We start from the raw sequence: 20,361 nt of genomic DNA, 5'->3' as shown, positions 1-20,361 counted from the left end.
TTAAGCCAGGGGTCCTCAAGCTACCGCCCGCGGGCCACATGCGGCCCGCCGAAAACGTTTTTTTACTTCAAAATAAGATATGTGCAGTGTGCATAGGAATTTGTTCATAGTTTTATTTTAAACTATAGTCCGGCCCTCCAACGGTCTGAGGGACAGTGAACTGGCCCCCTGTTTAAAAAGTTTGAGGACCCCTGGCTTAAGCATTCGAAATAAGTCCCACTGACACCTGTGATTGAATTGAAGCTCTGGTTTTGAAATAAAACTAGCTTAACTTTTCAGCTAGCTCGACTCCAGTAGCAGGTAGGAAGTGGCTTGGTTTAAGGGTAGCAGACTAGACATGGGCTTTCTAGTAGTAAATATGGCCTGGCACCAATGCAAGAGGATTGGTGTGCTACCAGAGATTAGCATCGTGTTTTCCAAGATGTCTTTGAAATTTAAATCATGTGTGATTTTACCCATAAAAAAAAAAAAAGGCAAAGGGTCAGGGGCCTAGCAAAAGTTAATAAATAAGACCAATTCATGGCACCTATAGATGCAAAGTTCAACACCTCCATTATTCATACCCAGCTACCTCCACTAGGGAGACAAGCAGGTTTGTGCTAAGGTGAGCCTTTTTCCAGAAAAACACTTCCCAGCCCTTCTTCACCTTGGCCTTAACCCACTCAACACCCTATTTTTCCCCAAATGCAAATAACCCAAATGATAAGAAGGCTGTAAAATTCTCCAAACAAGGAGGAACTGTCCCTTTTATACTCAGCAGTTTTCCTAGATGCCCAGCTCATCCCCAGGTCTTCCTCAGAGAATAAAAAAAAAAAAGTGGGCTCTGTCCTCTCTGAAGGCTGCCAGCAAGTCACACACTCTCATCTACCACCACCTCCCCCCCCGCCCCCCCCCCCCCCCCCACACACACACGGTGGTATCTGAGTGGTGACGAGGCAAACACCAGCCAAACAATTCGTCCACAGGATCCTGGGCCTTCTGTGTTGACAGCTTCCCTTTAGAAGCTCAATTTATGAGCGTTTACTCCACAGGCCGGGTGACTTTCAGACTTTGGCACCTATTTCTATTTAGATATCATGTTTGGTTCCTAAGCAACCAGCTGGCTCCCTTCCCTCTCACTTCCCCCATCGGGGAGCCAGCTTACTATACTAGCAGAACAGGTCAAACAGAGATCAATCTTGGACAAATCAGTGCTTGAGGGAACTTTAATGAAGGCAAGAAAAAAAAAAGTGGTACAAGAACAATTCAGAAGGGTTCTGTTCCAGGCAGTTTTTCCTTGTCCAAGTAGAATGAGGTCATCGAGTCAGAGTTTTAATGCTGGCATTATTTCAGGCATCATTCCAACCCCTTCACTTGACAGTAATGAATCTGAAGCCCAGAGGTTAAATGACTTGGTTCAAGGTCGTACATTGAGAGTAAAGCCGTCGTTAGAACCCTGGTGTCCAAATCTCCTTCTACTACAATTCTACTACCATTGGGATGTTTATAAAAAAGAAAGGGAAAGTATAAAGGGTGATTTTTCCATAAATTAAATCAACTTTAAGAACCAGGCATATTTGGAGAGTCAGAAACTACTAACATTGTTAGAAAGAAAAGGGGTTTTACAAGCTGGTTAAACCTGAATAATAAAAAATATCCATATGTACAATATTGTAAAAAAGAGAAGGAAGATGGCATTCGCGATTACTGAGCTGGCAGGGCCGGGGGCAGCTGCATGTTGGGGGTAGACTGCATGGGCTGCCAGCTTTCCTGGGTTTGGAGGATGCGATACAGCTGCTTCAGCTGAGCAACGATGTTATCTTTGATGTCTGGAGTCGAGATCTGCAGGCGGACACTGCCACTGTCAAAGGATCGTGTGAAATCACCAGAAAACATCTCGTAGATCATTCGAGCCACCACCGGAATAACCTGTTCAGGACACAGAGCACACAGGTATCTGCTGAGGAAAGGGTATTTTTCAACAGCAGGAGGGACTCAAGATTGAAGGAAGGACCAGTGAAGCCCTGGGGAATCCCCCCACTCTAGGTATAGGGTATGCCTTCTTCTCTCTGAACCATCCTATTAGGGTTTACTCTAAAAGCTGGTTCAAAATGAAGGTAAAGAATCTAGATGTAGCATCATATCACATATCTAAACAAATAACTGCTTATTTAGCAAGACGTTTACCCAAATTTCATCTATTGCCTAGTCTTGTTGTACAAATCCAGGGGCCAAACCCAAGTGATCTTGATTTTACTTCCTAGAATAAGGTTGTGTTCTTAAAAGTAACTGAAAGGTTTTTGTCAAAAAGCTGTAAGGGTCATATCCTGTTAGGTTTCAGCAAGACTCTAATGTCAGTAAGAGAATGAAAGCCAAGGTCTCCACTAAAACCGTCACCCACTTTGAGGACCTTGTATTCCCCATTGTGGACCTACTGTGCAATGTGCAAAGCTTGAGTCTGGTACTCCATCTGATGGGATTAAAACCCACACAGTCTGATGGGTCCTTTGCTCACGGCTCTACCTCAGACCTAGGAGCTAAAGCTTTGATGAAAAGATAAAGAGTTATTGACATATCCTTTATCTCCTCACCTGAACCAAGATGAGTTTCCTTTCCGGGGGTTTCCCATCTGGCCATTCTTCTCCAAAGCATAAGTAGATCTCAAATGGCGGCTGCTTCTCTATCTGTCCCTTCTGGTGGGCAATGAGATCTGCAGAAGGTGGAGAGCAGGTTTGGTGTCCTGGGTCATTCCATACCCACTCCGTAAATACCATCCTAATATGGTAGGCACTAGCCACCACCTGTGGCTCTTCAATTTAAGGTCATTAAAATTAGTTGCTTAGTCACATGAACATGCTCAATAGCTACATGTGGCTAGTGGCTACCATACTGGACAACACAAATACAGAACATTTTCATCATTTCAGAGGAAACCACTGAGTTAGACTTGGGGTTCAAACCACATTGTAAAATTCACAATGCAGTGCTCTCCCTAAATGTGCCTGCTTGAAGTCACCATTTGGATATTTTTCAAAGGAGAAGAGTATGCGTCTTGCTGATTATGATGAACAGGGTCACCTTCCAAAGTTAAGGATAAACTGGTAGCATTTGGGAGCTAATGACGAGGCTGTTTCCCTCTTCTGCCACGAAAGGTGCTAAAAACCAACTAAAAATAGTGTCTAAGTACAGAGCATTGGAGTGGAACGCCCTTCTTTGTTGCCCAGGTCACTTTCATTTCTCAGAACCAAGGTTCTTTTCGACCTTTACTTCCTCCAGAAAAAAAAAAAAAACCTTTGCAGAGCCAGGAAAGGGAGGAGGGATGGAGGAAGAAATATTTCCAGGGACCACTTCCCACCCATCAACCTTCTAAAAAGAGACTCACCACTAAGGAACGTTTCCAGACAAAAGAGTTTGACTTTCTTTTGCCTCTCAATCAGGTTGGGAGCAACAAGTGATGGGGCACATGGCCCCGACCAGTACACCTTGCACTGGCACAGCCTGATGGCATAAATGGCGTGACCGCTGACCTCCAGGATCAGTCCTCTGTCCATGACGTCTAGCAGCTTGCTGGTGAACAGCTTCTGCTTCTCGTTGGTGATGTGCTCCGGACCTGGGAACTTGACCTGCTCCAGACTGACAGGACCAAAGAGCTCCTCCTGGTCAGGCATGGGACCCAGATCCCCGTAGAAGAGCCGGCAGCCCTGGGGGTTGCTCACGGTCAAGGTCTGCACATACTCCTTCCCACGGTACTGAAACTTGATGTCCAGGTCAGTCACTGCAAGGTGAGAGAGGACAGTGAGGGTGCTGCTCTGCTGCTCTGCCCATTTATCCCTAAGACTCATACAAGTCCATCAAGACTGAGCCACCTTTCTACCAGCGTTCAGGAAGGCCATGGCCATAGTTATCCTCCCTGCAATAGAGGGAGACATCAACATAACCCTGAAACAGTCACGCAAAAGGCTGTCTTGAAGCAAACAGTTCAAAGGTCCATCATTCCTATCTCCGTTCAATCACCACACCCTAAGGGCTAGAATTCCTCCAAGCTAAGGTCCGAGTCCTGGTCTTCCCATTTCATACTGAGTCTCTGTATCTATAGGCATGGGAAGGAGCTAGAAACTAAGGTATCTGGTTTGTGTCATATTTTTAAAGAAACCAACAAAACAAGAATACCAACTCATCTTTCTGTTTTAACAATATATCATAAAAAAGGTACAGCTCACAGCAAACTAAATTTTCACTCAGCAAGTCTCCCTATGGTCTTATTAAAGCTATTAGCCTCTTGGACAAAATTCTAGCATTCTCCCCCACTTCTCCCCATGTGTAGATTGAAAGGGAGATGGAGAATTGACAATGATTCTTTTTTTATTTAATATAATTATTTTTAATTTTGTTAATTGATTTTAGAGAGAGAGGAAGGGAGAGAGGGAGAGAAACATCGACTTGTTCCACTTATTTATGAATTCATTGCATGGACACAGACAATAGGGTGCCCTGACCGAGGAATCAACCTTAGCACATCAGACGATGCTCTAACCAACTGAGCTACCCAGCTAGGGCGACAATGATTCTTCATTGAAATAAATTTGTGCCCAATCCAGAAAGAGATTTTCTCTGAACCCTAAAGCCCCTTCAAAATCTAAAACCCCCCTTTACTAAATCCATGGCCATTACCTCCCTATCCCACCACTAGTCTTATCCCCAAATCCCCTAACCAAACTGATAAAACCAGGACTCCCACCCACTTAAAAGGTGAGTAACCTGGAGCTGAAACCAATCAGAGCATCCTCTTGGCTGCTGTCTCTTTATTTCTGCCCTGGTAACTCACATCAGCTGGCCTATTTCTGCCCTGGTAACTCATCATCAGCTGGCCAAGAACCATACGCAGAAGGTACCTGTGGAAAAGGTAGCTATTCTATACAAGGCAAAGAAATGGAAGCAGAAGGCAAGGCAGGAAGGGACTATATTAGGAGCTGAAGACCCATCGAGAAAGCCCAGGGCTCACTTACTTGGAAGAGAGCTGATCCACAGCTCTGGAGAGCTATAGAAGGGCTGTATAGGTGCCTGGGGTACTTCCATCTCCAGAGGTTCCGTTTTGGGCCACACTGCTTCAGGGCTGCAGTTGCCCACACTGCAGTTGCTTACACTACAGTTGCCCACACTGGCCGGTGCCATGGGAGAACCTAGAACAGAAGGATGTGGCTGAGCAGGCAGGGGCACCACACATGCACAGCATCTGGTCTGAGGCTCTAACACCTAACAAAGTCAACAGACAAGAGTCAAACACTGGATCGAGATAAATGTGGCAACCCATCGAGGATCCCCACAACTAACACAACAAAAAACACCTGCGTCTGGGAAACCTAATCATATTGGTTTTCCCATAAACTCATAGTCATGAAAACCTGGGTTTGCTGAAGATTAACAGAGGGGTGAGTTTCCTCTGGGGTTAAATCAGTATGAGCATATATGAGAAGTTCCCTGTTGTAAAATTTGAACCCTGCAATTAAATAAAACCTGGTTATCTTTCATAAAAGGAACTCAACGGAATCAGTTTATTAGCTTTGAGTAAGTGTTAATTTATCAAAATTCCATTAAAAACAAATACTTTACATGCATTAAACATCTGGAAGGATACTCAAGGACCCTCCAGGGAAGGAACTGGAAGTTTCAGAGACGGGATGGAAGGAAAACATTACACTGATAACCTTTTTGTACCATTATGAATTTTAAATCATGTAAGAGTATTATTTATTCACAAGTACCCAAATAAAGCTATTCTTAAAAGTTAATTTTAAAAAACCCATCCTATTTCCCTGCTGTTGGCCAAGTTGGCTCACTCAGAAGTCTACAGATATCTCCTCCTAGCCTCACCTCTTAGGCATCTATTCTTCCACAATTCTTCTTCCTCTACCCCAACAGCTCTGGAATCACAGAGGTTAATGTTTCTTGGACCCTTTGTCTGCTTAAATCTATGTACCCATTTTACTTTGTTTTTAATATATGCCACACGTCTTCCCAAAAAGGGTCCAAGGCAGCCTGCAAGTATCTCATTTGAACCATAGCAGCCAGATGAAACTAGAAAAGCAGTGAAAGCTGCTCAACTGAATGCATGTCAAGGACCATTTTAGTGGGCAGTTCCAGCGAAGATGCCACAGAGGAGCAGTTCAGCTTGTGTTCAAGCATCCTCAGGATGGGCAATGGGAGATTCAGTACCTGCCCTATCACACAGTGACCTTCCAACCTCTCAACTCATTTTTCCTGGGAAGCTGAATTTTAAGAAGTCTACAAAAAAGAGAACCACAATGGCAGCATAGGTAAATGCCTGTTCTTGCTGCCTCCCACGTCCACATCAAAATTACAACTAAATGCAGAACAGCTATCATCCAGAACCACCAGAAAGCTGGCTGAATGGAAGTCCTACAACTAGAGAAGTAAAGAAGAAAGCACACTGAGACTGGTAGGAGGCGCGGAGGCACAGAACGAGCTGGGGGGAGATGATTGGGAGGGAGATAGCCTCTGCAGAGGCCGCCTGGAGGAGCAAGGGGTCCAAGCCCACACCAGACACCCAGCCCAGGGTTCCAGAGGTGGGGAAAGAAGTCCCTACAGGCAGTAAGAACTATGGGCTGTAAAAACCAGTGGGGATTGGGGCTGAGTGACACACAGGCTGCTGGAGACCCAGCTGCTCCTAAAAGGCCGGCACCACGAACTGAATTTACAAGCTCTCACTTCCTCTGAGCTCCAGTGCCAGGCGAGGCTCTGGGGGACCCAGACACATACAGGGAGAAATTGGACTGTCTGGCATTGGGGTTGGAACTTGGGGCAACTTTCTTCCAGACGGAGGTGCTTACGGCAGTCCTTGTTCCGGTGCTGGGACTTCCCCGGTGCAGGGCTGACTGGCAGCCATTTCTGTGTGCTCCACCCTGGTGATTCTCTGAGACCCCGCCCCACCCAATTTATAACCCCACACAAGTTATGCGCAGCAGCTTTTGCATATGAATGGTCTTTCCTTTCTTGGGCTAAAAATCTGTCGAACAAGCTATAGCTGGGTCAGGGATTCCCAAACCTATCAATAAAAGGCTCGAGACCCAGCACCAGCACCAGCCTGCCTTGCTTCACAGCTGGTCCTCATCTGGGCATTTCTAAACCCAATACAAAAAGGAGGAATCTGCATATCTCTCTATAGCTCCTGCTGGATGGCCCCAGGCAATGGCTGACTTTGCACCTCCCTGGAGACCCAAGAGCCAGTGTACCCAGTGGTCAGTGTGAGACCATACCAGATCACAACTCTTCACATGCATAAGCAACACATTCAAGGGGTAGACTCGGAGTGCCAAAGCCCCACTGAAGCAAGTCCTGCTCCATAAGGGTGTCTCCTGCACAGCAGCTCTCCTGCTGTAGTCGAAACTGGCCCCACAGCCAATTGGCCTGGAGGTCAATTCCTCCCAGCGACACCAACAGCAATCAAGGCTCAACTACAACAAAACTGTGCACACAGCCCACAAAGGGGTGCACCAACAGTGTCCATCTCAGGTGATTGGGGAGGCTGAGCCACTGGGCCCTATAGGACACCTACTACACAAGGCCACTCTCTCAACTCAGACTTAGCAGCTACCCAATACATAGAAACAAACACAGGGAAGCAGCCAAAATGCAGAGACAAATATGTCACAAATGAAAGGAATGGAAGAAAACTGGATATAGAGTTCAAAAACCACAGTTATAAGGTTACTCAAGAATCTTCTAGAAACCTCTGAGGAACTTAGTGAGACTTTCAAGGATCTTAGTGAGAATGCCAAAAAAAAAAAAAAAAGGAAAATGATCAGTCAGAAATTAAGCATGCACTGACTGAAATAAAGAGTAATATACAGGGATTCAACAGTAGAGTAGAGGATCCCGAGAATCAAAATCAATGATTTGAAATACGAGGAAGGACAAAACACCCAACCAGAAGAGCAAAAAGGAAAAAAATTCCAAAAATATGAGTGTAAGGAGCCTCTGGGACAACTGCAGGCATACCAACGTCCGAATTATGGGGGTGCCAGAAGAAGAGAGAGATCAAGATATTGAAAACCTATTTGAAGAAATAATCACAGAAAACTTTCCCTCCCTGGTGAAAGAAATAGACTTACAAGTTCAGGAAGCGCAGAGAACCCCAAACAAGAGGAATCCAAAGAGGACCACACCAAGACACATCATTAATTAAAATGCCAAGGTCAAAACATAAAGAGAATCTTAAAAGCAGCAAGAGAAAAACTGTTAGTTACCTACAAGGGAGTGTCCATTGTTGATTTCTCAACAGAAACTATGCAGTCCAGAAGGGAGTGGCAAAAAATATTCAAAGTGATGAATAGCAAGAACCGACAACCAAGATTACTTTACCCAGCAAAACTATCATTTAGAATTGAAGGTCAGATAAAGAGCTTCACAGATAAGAAAAAGCTAAAGGACTTCACCATCACCAAACCAGTATTATATGAAATGTTGAAGGATATTCTTTAAGACGAGGAAGAAGGAGAAAAAAGTAAAGATAAAAAATATGAACAACAAAGTGACAACAAATACATATCTATCAACAATTGAATCTAAAACTTAAATGAATAAAAAATCTGATGAACAGAATAAACTGGTAAATAGAATAGAATCAGGGGCATGGAAATGGAACAGAGGTAATTCTCAGAGGGAAGGATCTGGGTGTGGGGGGTTGCGGGAAGAGATTAGACAAAGATCTTATATGCATGTATGCATTACCTATGGACACAGACAATAGGGTGGCAAGGGCCTGGGGTGGGGTGGGAACCAGGTGGAGGGGAGCTATGGAGGGGAAGGTGGGAAAGGGACATCTGTAATAATCTCAACAATAAAGATTAATTTTTAAAAATATATTTTTAAAAATCCACAAAAGAAAAGTCCCTTGCAGCTCAATTCTATCAGAGCCGAGAACTGAGAGCTGTAGAAACCACAAGTTCCCATCACAGAGCCTTAGCTGAGTAGACCCTGTCCAGAAAGTGACACAAAATTTATACTGAGGGAAAGAGCAGAAGTCTACCTACAATTCATGAAAATGATGCCTGCAACTTGGCCTGAAAGAAGTCAGCAAAATGTATAAAAGTTTTGTATGTGGGACTGAGAATTAGTAAAATTTTTAACTGGGCCAGCAGAGTTCACTTGCCTATGACCCGTGCTTACTAACAGACCAGCAGCCTGGCCACAGGGCCTGGTCACTGCTCCCAGTGCAATGGTGGCTGAGGGGTCAGCAGGAGCAAGGTCAAAGCCCTCTTCACCCCTCTGGACCACCTATCACCCCTCCTCACCATTGATGTTCAGGAAGGGAAAGGTGTCCTGGATGGGAACATGGTGCTGTGACTGATCCAGCTCATCTTCCTCATCTTCTTCATCCACATCATTATCCTTCTCATCCCAAGGAGCAGATCCAGTGGATCCTACCAAGAAACAGACACGCAGCTGCAAGTGAACCCCCTCAGGTTCCAGTTATTGCTGTAGCCAACCCCCTGCACAAGCTAGGGACAGCTAGCACAGGGGGTCTCTGGGCTCAGTGTGCACCCTCAGTGCCCTAATCAAGGAGAGTGGGAGCCGAGGATATGTTGATCCCTGATTCCAACTCTTGCCACAGAACCCTGATGTAAGCTCTCTTCCCCTCCCCTATTAAGGAACTGCAAACCGTACTCCCTTCTACAGAAATCTCTTAATTTGTATTCTAACTCTCTTCCTGCACATTAGCATCCCTTTTAAGAACTCAAGGACACCAACTTCTCTCTTTTGTAAGCTTAATGTGAGAACAGACCCTTCTCTCCTGGCAGGGCCTCACCAGATTTGCTGAGGACAAATCAAAATTATCTGGCTCTCAAAAAAAAAAAAAAAATTATCTAGCTCTTATTCACTTCTTGTTAAGGATTGGGTATTTAGGAGGATCGGGTGGTATTCTCTTAGTAAAAGTATCCTACAACTAAATGGCCACTCACCTCAACATTTATAAAGAGAACTTAAGAGCTTTTACACATTATGTCAATTGATTCTTGCAATAGCCTTTGAACTAGGCAAGAAAGATGAGCATCCCCATTTTTCAGCTGAAAAACAGACTCGCTAGGTCAAATGCCTTGATGCAATGTCCCACAAGTAGTGAAGTGACAAGAACCAGCTTTAGAACTCAAACCTTCTAAGTTTTATCTCTTCTTTCTTCTAAACTACCTGGCCTCTGCTCTTAGTGTTAAGTCTCAAGAAGCTATTTTCTTTTTGGTAGAAATCTATAGTATACTCCCTCTACTTTCTAATGCTTTAAGCAGTCAGGCTAGTACCTATCCCCTTAAATGAGCAAGAAGATTTTGCTGAGTTTACATCTTCTGTTCTTTGGGTCCTTCCTAGGGAAAGGCTTTCTTGCTTTACCAGTCTTAAACGTAAAAACCCAGGCAATTTTCAAGTCACCTATCTCTTTAAGAGTCCAGCCTAGAACTTGACAAACGGTCCACCTTCTCCCCAGCAGCTGAGGCCTCACCTGGGTTAATGATGGAGCCCTGAGGCTGGGGAATGTCACACACTTGATATATCTTCACTGGATTCATGGGCACCTCCTTGGTGCCATCATACATCAGGTTGAATTCCCTGCTCTTGTTGAGAGCACAGCGGAGCTGGGCCTTCCATTTAGCCGGGTCAGGGTCATCCACCCCTTCCTGGTACTTCCCTGTCTCCACAGCCCAGGCCTGAGGAATAGCAAACTGCAGTGAGTGCCTACTGATGCCCAGACACACGCGCACACACACACCAGGGCCCACGCCGATGACATGGAGGGTTTATACTGAGGCAGCAGAAGGTAGCACCCACCACAAGGCCATCACTGTGATTTATAAATATTACTTGTTCAAACCTGTTCTGAGTCATACTTCTGAGATTCTGGTCACTGTACAGGTCCCTATTTCTCTTCCTAAAATGGAAGTAACCCCTGCATTTTTATGGTAATCTACGAGTCCCATTCTTTCACTTTTCACAACAATCCTTGCGAGGCAAGCAAGACTGGGTTCATCTCCATTTTACTGAAGGGGAATCTAAATCCCAAGGAGATTGTGACTTGCTCAAGACCACACATGCAATTGATGGTAGCAGGACCTGAAGACAGGTCTTCCAATTCCCCGTGAGAAGGGGCAGGATGAAAATGGGGGAGAAGGTAGGCCTGGGTTCAAATCGTGACCCCACCATGTATTGGCTGTGTGATTTCAGCAAGCTACTTAGCCCCTCAGAGACTCAGCTTCTGCATCTACAACATGAGAGTAAACTCCCTTACAGAGCTGCCGAGAATTAAATGAGAAATGGACATAGGGTGTGGATCAGGCATCCTCTTAATGCTAGTGCCCCCACCCCTAACCCACCATCCTGTCAAAGGCCGGTCAGAGCTTTGGATCTGTGAAAGCAACCTCACTTCTCTCCTGACTTCTAAGGCTCTCCCTTAGCATCTGCAAACAGATACACAGATAAAAATGACCACACAGCTTCCCACAGCCCCCTTTTCCTCAAACCCTAAGCACGCAGATTGTTCTTCTGAGTGGGGCTTCTAAGAACCAGCCTCTTCCTCGGTGGCCAACTACCACCAACTACGTCAACAGAAACCCAATTTCAGACCAGCTGGAGGCAGGGCAGGCCCATCCCCACTCCGTGCCAACTCGAATGTTGGTGCTGGTTTACAGATGTTTTCCTATCCCTATTGTATCATTATTTAATTTTAAATTAAGTGCTCGTTCACTTTCTCGGGCCAATTTTCTCTCTGCCTCTTCTACTCTACACCTGCCATAACGGAGTCGGGTGGGAGACATCTCCAGGATGGCTCTCCTTTGAGATGTGAGCCCACCTTTCCTGGTCCAGTCTCAGCAAGATCTTGACAGGCCCACGGTAGAGACTGAATTTCACTTCTGACTTGCAGCTTAGAGTCAGGAAACAAAGGATGAATTCACTTCTTGGTGTCTTGGGGGTGCAGTAACAAAAGTTACTCACGAGCTGGAAGACTGACCAGCACAGAGAAGTTTTGGTCTGGAGATGGGGTGCAGGCTCGCAAGTTACCAACCACATCACACCCCTGCCCACAGCAGCTTCCCACCTGCTTCTGGCTAAGTCAGCTCTGGTTTCACTTAACATTTGTAACATGCCAGGTGATTAAAACTTGTTTTCAGTTCAGTAAAATGACTCTCGTATCACAACAAATTTCTTTATTTTAATGTAATTTTCAATTTTTAAATTTTAAATTATTTTTCAATTACAGTTGATGTGTAATACTATATTAGTTTCAGGTGTACAACATAGTGATTAGACATTTATATAATTGACGAAGTGACCCCCTTGATAAGTGTAACACCCACCCAACACCATACATAGTTATTACAATATTATTGACTATATCCCCTATGCTGCTTTTTATTTATAGAAAAGATATTTGTATAATGAAAACATAATTAAGTCACCTTTTAATTTTTAAGCAGAGGCATGGATAAGGCAAAATATGTCAATATCAAAAGAAAAACTTGCTAAGGGTCCACTACACCCATCTTACGGACTATGCTAGGAGCCTGCTGACACTCGGTAGCCCTGCCCTGGTCTGAAGAGCCATTCCCAGGCCCAGATACCTTTCTTCATAGCAAGAACCCTGAGCGAATGAAGAGGAAGAGTCCATTGCTGACTCTTGGGAGCTTCTGGAACAATTCACAGGAGTTTGGCCAACTTTACCCAGGATCCTTTGGAATGTGAATTGAGTACCGTGGACCAGTGGGAAAGAATAAATGACCTCAACCGTCATAGACATGCCCCAACAAGAGAAATTACTACTATGCCTGTGAAGTTTGGGCACCCCCATCATAAACACGGTTGCATCAGCGTTTTGGATTTAGTGTATTCCTCATGTCAAAAGAGAAACCAGCACAAACCATAAAAGCCAACAAAGTCTGAGAGAATGGAAAACGTTTCAAGTCAAATGGTGAGGCTCTTTACCTTGAAAATGGTATTTTCCTCCTCCTGTTGGGGGCTATGCCGGGTGGCATGTTTCCAGGGAATCTGGAAGCGTTTGGAGTCCCTGTGAAGCCAGATGAGCCCAGGGTACAGGCCACTGTCCACCTGGGCCACCAGCCAGGGCTTCAGCCGAACTCTGCGGGGGTGAAGGGCCATGATCTGGGTGGGGGAGGGGGGAGAAATGGGGAGAACAGGAGAATTAGGCCAGTCGCTGGGAACTTTTCCCAGTCACTGTTCCCTGATGATAGAGCTACAGTTTCATTAGATTACAGCAAAGAAACTAAATATGGGAATAAACTGTGCCAGGTGGGGAAGAAAAGAAAAGAGGTTAAAGGGTTCTTTTGATTCTTATTCCAAAGCCATTTATACTTCATGCTCTAGCCAAATCAGACTTATCATGTAAGCAGATCACATTTCTTCTATTTAAATCCTGGAGCAGAAAAATGAAAAGATGATGTCATCTCTGCTGGATACACAGTCCTTCCTAAAGTACCAAGGGCTTTGGAAGAGAAAGAAAAGTGCTCTTTTCTTTTTAATATGTTTTTATTGATTTAAGAGAGAGGGAGAGAGAGCTAGAAACATCAAGGATGAGATAATTATTGACCAGCTGCCTTCTGCACGCCCCCCCATTGGAGATCGAGCCCCCAATCCAGGCATGTGCCCTAACCAGGAATCGAACCGTGACCTCCTGGATCATAGGTCAACCACTGAGCCACACCAGCCGGGCAAAAATTATTCTTTTCAAACTTGTCTCAGGAGACGGAAGGAAAAATGTTATGGAAACAATAAGGATGTGGGCAAGAACCTGAAGCATGCTCTTTTCAGACAGACAACTAAAGATGAATGGGAATATTTTAGTAAGAAATGACACCTTCATGGCGAGAGAGAAGTGGGCTGGGGGCTGTGAGGGGTGGGAGGTCCCAGTTCCAAAAGTCCTCACTTACATAGAGCAGGTAGTATATCCACCAGGATCTGATTAGCTGGGCTTTGAGTTGGCTGTCCTTTCTCTGGGCCACCCAAAGATTCTGTACGGAAAAAAAAGGGGGGGGGGGCGGGGAGCTGACTTGGTTATCCACAGAACAATCTAGTGTGTGGAAAAAGACTTGGGAATGCTGGAGACTCTGAGGACCCTGCCCTGCAGGTGAGTCTGGTCAAGCTCAGAAACCCTAGAATAATCAAATACCACTGTTCCTAAGCCTAGAGCACTACAGACAGGACCTGTCCTGCTCGGATGGCCTCCTTACCTGGGTCTGCTCATCTCCCAGAGGCTGGAGCGAGCTGATTGGTTGCAGGAGCCAGCCTGGGTAAAGTCTGCAATTAAATCTCATAAAAATGCCCAGACATAGCAGATAGCATTGGAGGCAGCCAGCACTCACAACAGGAAACAAAGGTTTGCCTAGATTGTGTGCCCAAAGGAAAAGCTGGTCACTGAAGAATTGTTTGCCTGGAATGTTGTGCTTAGATTTTTATTATTTATTTTTTTTGGTGTTCTTATTTTACTTTGTTTTTACTTAAGGTAAGAAAGAAACACCTAAAAAAATAACATTCATTCAACGAAGAGTTGGTCATCAGCTACTGAGTGTCAAGCACTATGCTAGTTACTAAGCGCTAAAGCGCAATGTTTTCATCAGACTCCTTCCTGAAGAAATCCCCATTAGAACTGCTCAAGCCCCATAAAGACCTGAGGAGGAAAGGAAGACAAATAAGTCACCTTCATACCCAGAAAGACCCCTACCTGGATCACAGTTCAGAAACCCAATCAGGTGAGTCAGCGAAAGGCTCCCATTCAGAGGCGCTTAGCTGAGGGGCTAGACTTCCATCCAATGGGGGAAACCCAAAGCCAACTCAGCCCTGGCACTTTAAGAGCAAGGCAAGACCTGCTCTTACCTGAGCCTTCTGACCCAATTACCATCTCCTGCAACTGAAACCTTCCCCCTGGGGAGCACAGCTCAGTGGGCAGGTGAGGTTGGTTGGCATGCAGAATTCAAATACCCCCACCCCCTGGTCTTGGCCTTGGTTTAGGTTGTTTTGCAGGGCAGCAACACAAGCCATCAGAGCCTAGAGACCATTGCCTTATAAGGAGGAGGAAACACATTCTCCCAAGAGCAAGTTCTACCTTCTCCTCAGTCCTAGTCTGAGAGGGGGAGGGGCAAGGGAAGGATGAAAAGAATAGAAAAATGGGCAGCCAACCAGTCAACCTAGCGAGGGGCTTTTGAGAATTTATATTGCAATGCATCCAAGTCCTGTGTCTGGGCCTGTCTGACACATAAAATCAACCTGTTGATGGATCCTGGACTTTGAAGAAAAGTGTTTATTCTAGTTGATCCACAGCCCATGAAGAAAAAATTAAGGCAACCAGGTCAACACAAGGAACTGCACATAGTGATGGGGAAGGAGAAGCAGCCACCCATAGAGACCGGTGATTAAGATCTCAGCCCTGGTTCTCAGCGTTCTCCCGAGATGGCCGTACCCAAGAGCAACCCGCCCCAGCCTGCCCTCCTCCACCTTCTGAAAGTCAGCCAAGATCTCCCCCATCTGCCACCCAGTAACTAAGACTCTAAAAACAGGCAGAGAGGGGAAAAATGGAAGCAACCAAATAACAGAGGAGAATGGCTAATCACATGTTCACAGGCTGCAATATTAAGCCGCTATTAACATAGGGGCATCTGAATAATTTTTATTGGATTCGGGTAAAGGTTTACAATATGAAATTAAGGGAGAAAATGCAACATATAATATTGATTGCCCAGGAGTATCTCCATCTTGTAACAACATGCACCATGGATCCATATACACGCACACACAGAATTTTAAAAAGGGAAGGAAAGTATACACCAAGACAACAAGACATCCGCAATGGTTACCTGGTGATAGGATCATGAGTGAATTTTATACTTGCCTATATACTTTTATATATGATTCATCTTTTCCTGCAATGACATGTTTCAATTTATTATTTTTTAAAAAACTACAAGTAGTATTTTTTTTTTTTTTTTAACCACAGGAAGCTAAGACATTTCTTGGTCACTGTAAGGTATAGAACAGTGGTTCCCAACCTTTTTTTGGCCATGCCCCACCTAAGCATCTCTAAAATCCTGATGCCCCCCGCCCCCCCCCCCCGACATACAATTCTTATTTTTCAAAAAGTGAAGTCCTATTCACATGGAGGAAGCCTAAAGGGCCATTAACTTGGTCTAAACAAGCTTCCAAAGAACATGGCATCCATGAAAGAGAAAAATAAAAGAACAAAAGGACAGGTGAAGTACTGAGGAAGAAATTGTTAAAAAATAATAATATGAAGTGATATGAAAAAGTAGCAAATAAAGTTTCAAAACATAATAGAGAACTGAAATACATAAATATGTCACAGTATATATATATATATATATATATATATATATATATATATACTGTATTTGAGGCCCCTAGAACCATAAGAAATGCAAAAAATTCACTGTTAATAACTCATTCTCAAATTGCCCCCCTTAAAAATCTAATTGCACCCCTCCCGCCCCCATGGGGCATGTGCCTCACGTTGGGAACCACTGGTATAGAAGATGATGGCCTTCAACTGATGAGACCGTCGTAACAACAACCCTTTATATCTACACAGGCTTTGCAGTTTTTACATGTATTTTTACTTAATGTGTCTGATTCCAGCCTCATGATCTGGAAGTGGTATTCTCATCCCCATTTGTAGCTGTGTTAACTGAGACACAGAAAAGTGAAGTGCTTTATCTGGGGCCTCGATCCAGCACCCCTGAATCAGTGTGCTGTCCCAAGTCCTGCCACTGCAGCCCGCCATCCGAATCTCTCCCTTCTTCTCCACCCGCGGTTCTCTTTCACAGCGGTCGCCTAAGACCATCCTGCATATCAGATATTTACATTACGGTTCATCACAGTAGCAACATTACAGTTATGAAGTAGCAACGAAAACAATTTTATGGTTGGGTCACAACATGAGGAACTGTATTTAAAGGGCTAGAAGGTTGAGAACCACTACACACACTGAGAGCGTAAACCAAAAACACCAACAAAGATGCCAACAGCATGGAGGGCCAATGAAGTGGCCGGGAGAAGACTACGTGACACCCCCCTTCAAACACACCTAAATCTCTTTCCAAACACCCTCACCACCCAAATCCCAAAGCCCACAGAACCACCTCAGCCTAGTTGAACTCGGCCCTGGTATCTCTAGCTGCCATCACAGCGAAATTCAAGGCCTGCGTCTCCAACATGTATTTAACCAGCCAAAGAGCAAAGATGCTAACCTACCTCCTCCCTTCATACTGGGCATTGAGCAGGCACATTTTCAACCTCTCCCAGGCACTAACCATGCTCTCATACCCCCATTCCAGGAGGCAGGTCCTCTATAAACACCCCACTGCCATCTCTGCAGCTCCTGCCCAGAGAAGTTTGGCGGGGGGGGGGGGGGGGGGGGGGGGGGGCACGGCTACCCCAAAGCTGCGATTTGGCTGTCAAAGGTTTTCCGCAGAATAAAACACACCGCTGTTTCTTGCAGACAAGCCTCAGTGGTGGTCCTGTTTTTTCCCTTCCTTCCGGAGGGAACTGAAATACCAACTTCTAGGTTCCCGGTCAGTCCTCCCTTTAGTTCAGCCCTGCTCAGAGGTAAATCCTGGGTCGATACCCATAATTCCCGTGCCCTCCTTCTCTGCTGGATTGAATTTGGGGGCCGGCGAGGGGGAAGTGCAGGGTGCTGGGTGCTGCTGTCCTGCATTCGTTAGGCATATGTTTAACCCCAGAGGACTATCCTGGCTCCCCACCCGCCTTCACCAGCGGACTCAAGCGCCTTCTCCCTCTCCCTTCCCAGGCTTCCACTTTTGACATCCATCAAGAGCAGGGTTGGGGCAGGGATGACCCCCTTTACCACCAAGCAGGCTCCCTGTAAAGTGTGGCACCCCAGGCCTCCCTTCCAGCCAGGCCGGGGAGACTTTCCACATTTCTCCACACCACCAGCCCTCCAGCCCCGACGGGAAGAGGCCTCACCCCCAGCGGCCACGCCCGGCGCCACCCTCCCAGCACCTCGCTTGTCTACTTGGAAATCCACTGGTGTCTCCCTGGGCGGGGGCCGGACTGTGCTAAACAAATCCAGGGAAAGAAAACAAACTGGCTAAAGCCCTTGGCCTCCCTCACCACCAACTCCCCCAAACACCCACCAGCACCAAAAGGCCCGCGGGCCTGGGAATTCCCCTTTTGGGAACTACAGAGGCCGGCGGCCCCGCGAGCCTGCAAAGGGTGGAGGCTCCTTCGCTCCATCCGACGGTGGGTGGTAGGAGCCGAGAGCGGGTTGGGCGGGGAGGGAAAGGGAGTCGACGGAGTGTGGGGTCGGGAGGGCCCAGCACTGCGGGCCTGGGGCACCCCAAAAGCTACCTGGAGAAGGGAGACAGTCAACCCCACAGGGTGTCCCTCCCAAAAAAAGACAGATGTCCCCAAGTTTTTCTAACCCCACAAACTCAGGAGCGGGCCTTTCTCCCCCAGCGGCCGTGTCCCTCCCAACCACCCCCACCCCCAGATTGGCCTGCAGAAACTGGCGTCCCCACCTTTCCTCAATCCGGCTACCAGAAGCGGACGTCCCTCCGAACCATGTCCCCAGCTGAGATCTCCAGTCGCCACCGCGCGCCTCGACAGGTTGGGCAGGTAACACCCGGCTCTGCGCAGGTAGGGAGTGCGGGCTCCGCTCACGGTCCCGCACAGGCGCTTACCTGCTCCGCCCAGGTGCGCCCAGCTCACGTCAGCGCCTCACCCCAGACGCCACGGCCACCACCGCCACCTGGCCACGCCTCCCAGGTGTGGCCACGCCCCCTGCGCTCAGGATTGGCAGGTTGCGAGAAACATGAACCTCTGTGCTCCGGGAGGCCCCGCCCCGCTTCTTACCACCCGCCCTGAGAAAATGTGCAGATGCAGGCTCACACCTTGTGCCCGGGGGGCTGGTGGTCCAGGGCACTGGAAGCGACGGGGAAGTCAGATCTAAGTCTAGAGGGTGCCACCCCCACTTCATGCCCCATAATTACCCTGCTGTGTGGAGACTGTTAACCCCAGATAAAGGTTTAGCGATTCTGGGTGGCCCGGCTAGCCGTGGGCCTGTGGAAGCAGACTGTGGGGCAGGGACACTGGGTCTCCTCTGGGGGGAGTTTCCTCATCTATTCGGTCACTTTCCGGTAAAGATGAAAAGCATGGCATCTGGAGATTCGCGCCCCAGTGGTTTATCTCATTTCAAAGTATTGGGATTCAAGCCCCAACTCCTTCGGTTACTACAGACTTGGGAAAGTTTCTAAGCTCTCTGGACCCCAGTTTCTGATCTGAGCTAGAACAAGGTAAATCATAGCTCCCTGCTCAAAGGGGTATTGTGGGGATTCAGTAAGTTACTTAATATAAAGAGATTGGAACAGTCGTTGGCACTCATCGAGCGCTATATAAATACTTGCCATTTTTATCAGTGTATAAGGATAAAAAGTACCATGCAGGCAGTGCCTCACAGGACAAGATGACATCTCCGGTTATTGCCTGAAATTCAAGGCCCGTATATCCCATAACAGGCGCTTGAGGAGAGATCGCCAGTCTGGACAGAATACATGCTTACAGTGAGCTGTGCACCAGTGCATGAGACCCCAGCTGCACAGAGCTGTCATCAGTAAGAATGGGCATTAAGCCCTAACTGGTTTGGCTCAGTGGATAGAGCGTCTGCCTGCAGACTCAAAGGTCCCAGGTTCGATTCCGGTCAAGGGCATGTACCTTGGTTGCGGGCACATCCCCAGTAGGGAGTGTGCAGGAAGCAGCTGATCGATGTTTCTCTCTCATCCATGTTTCTAACTCTCTATTCCTCTCCCTTCCTGTCTATAAAAAAATTAATAAAATATATATTTTAAAAAAAAGAATGGGCATTAAGCAGAGTAGTTAAGTGTTGGAGTTTAAAGCACTGAGAGGCCATGGAGACGGAGTATTATGGTTGAATGGTGTCCCCCTAAATTCAAATGTTGAAGTCCTGTAACCTCCAGTATCTCAGAATGTGACCTTACTTGGAGATAGGGTCCTTACAGAGCTAATCAAGTTAAAATGGGGTGCTTAGGGTGGATTCTGCTCAAACATGACTGGCCCTTATAAAAAAGGGAAATTTGGACATAGAGACAGGCACAGGGAGAAGATAGCATCTACAAACCAAGGAGAGGCCTGGAACAGATCCTTCCCTCAAAGCCCTCAGAAGGAACCAGCCTTACAAACACTTTGATTTTGAACTTCTAGCCTCAGGAACTGGGAGACAGTAAGTTTCTGTTGTTTAAGCCACCCAGTCTCTGGTACGTTGGTTCAGTAGATCTAGCAAACTAATGCGGGCAGGTTGGAGAGCTCCAGATTCGTAATAAT

The 20,361-nt window shown here is 46.4% G+C and overlaps 1 protein-coding gene across 2 annotated transcripts; it reads right to left on the bottom strand.

Annotated features, from left to right (window-relative positions):
• Positions 1-1,188: 1,188 nt before the first annotated feature.
• On the bottom strand, positions 1,189-18,735 carry IRF6 (interferon regulatory factor 6). 2 transcript variants are annotated; one of them, XM_081113128.1, is made up of 9 exons: positions 18,543-18,735; positions 13,926-14,006; positions 12,964-13,140; positions 10,490-10,694; positions 9,291-9,419; positions 4,986-5,159; positions 3,362-3,754; positions 2,571-2,689; positions 1,189-1,908 (listed from the first exon to the last, which is right to left on the bottom strand). In XM_081113128.1, exons 3-9 carry the CDS (start codon positions 13,135-13,137, stop codon positions 1,684-1,686), a joined length of 1,419 nt encoding a protein of 472 aa, XP_080969254.1. In that variant the 5' UTR covers positions 13,138-13,140; positions 13,926-14,006; positions 18,543-18,735; the 3' UTR covers positions 1,189-1,683. The 2 variants fall into 2 exon arrangements, with proteins under 2 accessions (XP_080969254.1, XP_080969255.1); XM_081113129.1 differs by lacking the exon at positions 13,926-14,006.
• Positions 18,736-20,361: the final 1,626 nt, after the last annotated feature.

The sequence above is a fragment of the Myotis nattereri genome (assembly GCF_964212035.1).
Source record: "Myotis nattereri genome assembly, chromosome: 18".
Classification (NCBI taxonomy): domain Eukaryota; kingdom Metazoa; phylum Chordata; class Mammalia; order Chiroptera; family Vespertilionidae; genus Myotis; species Myotis nattereri.
The sequence above is the reverse complement of the archived record's forward strand: the minus strand, read 5'-3'. Positions and strand labels throughout refer to the sequence as shown.

Bases quoted from the DNA above. Each gene is read 5' to 3' on its own strand.
- IRF6 (XM_081113128.1), bottom strand. From the start codon at position 13,137: ATGGCCCTTCACCCCCGCAGAGTTCGGCTGAAGCCCTGGCTGGTGGCC. The intron at 5,160-9,290 runs GTGAGGAGGGGT...CTTCTGTTCTAG, and splicing joins TCCCTTCCTGAACATCAATG to GTTCTCCCATGGCACCGGCC. The intron at 3,755-4,985 runs GTAAGTGAGCCC...CTCACCTTGCAG, and splicing joins GTGGATCAGCTCTCTTCCAA to TGACTGACCTGGACATCAAG.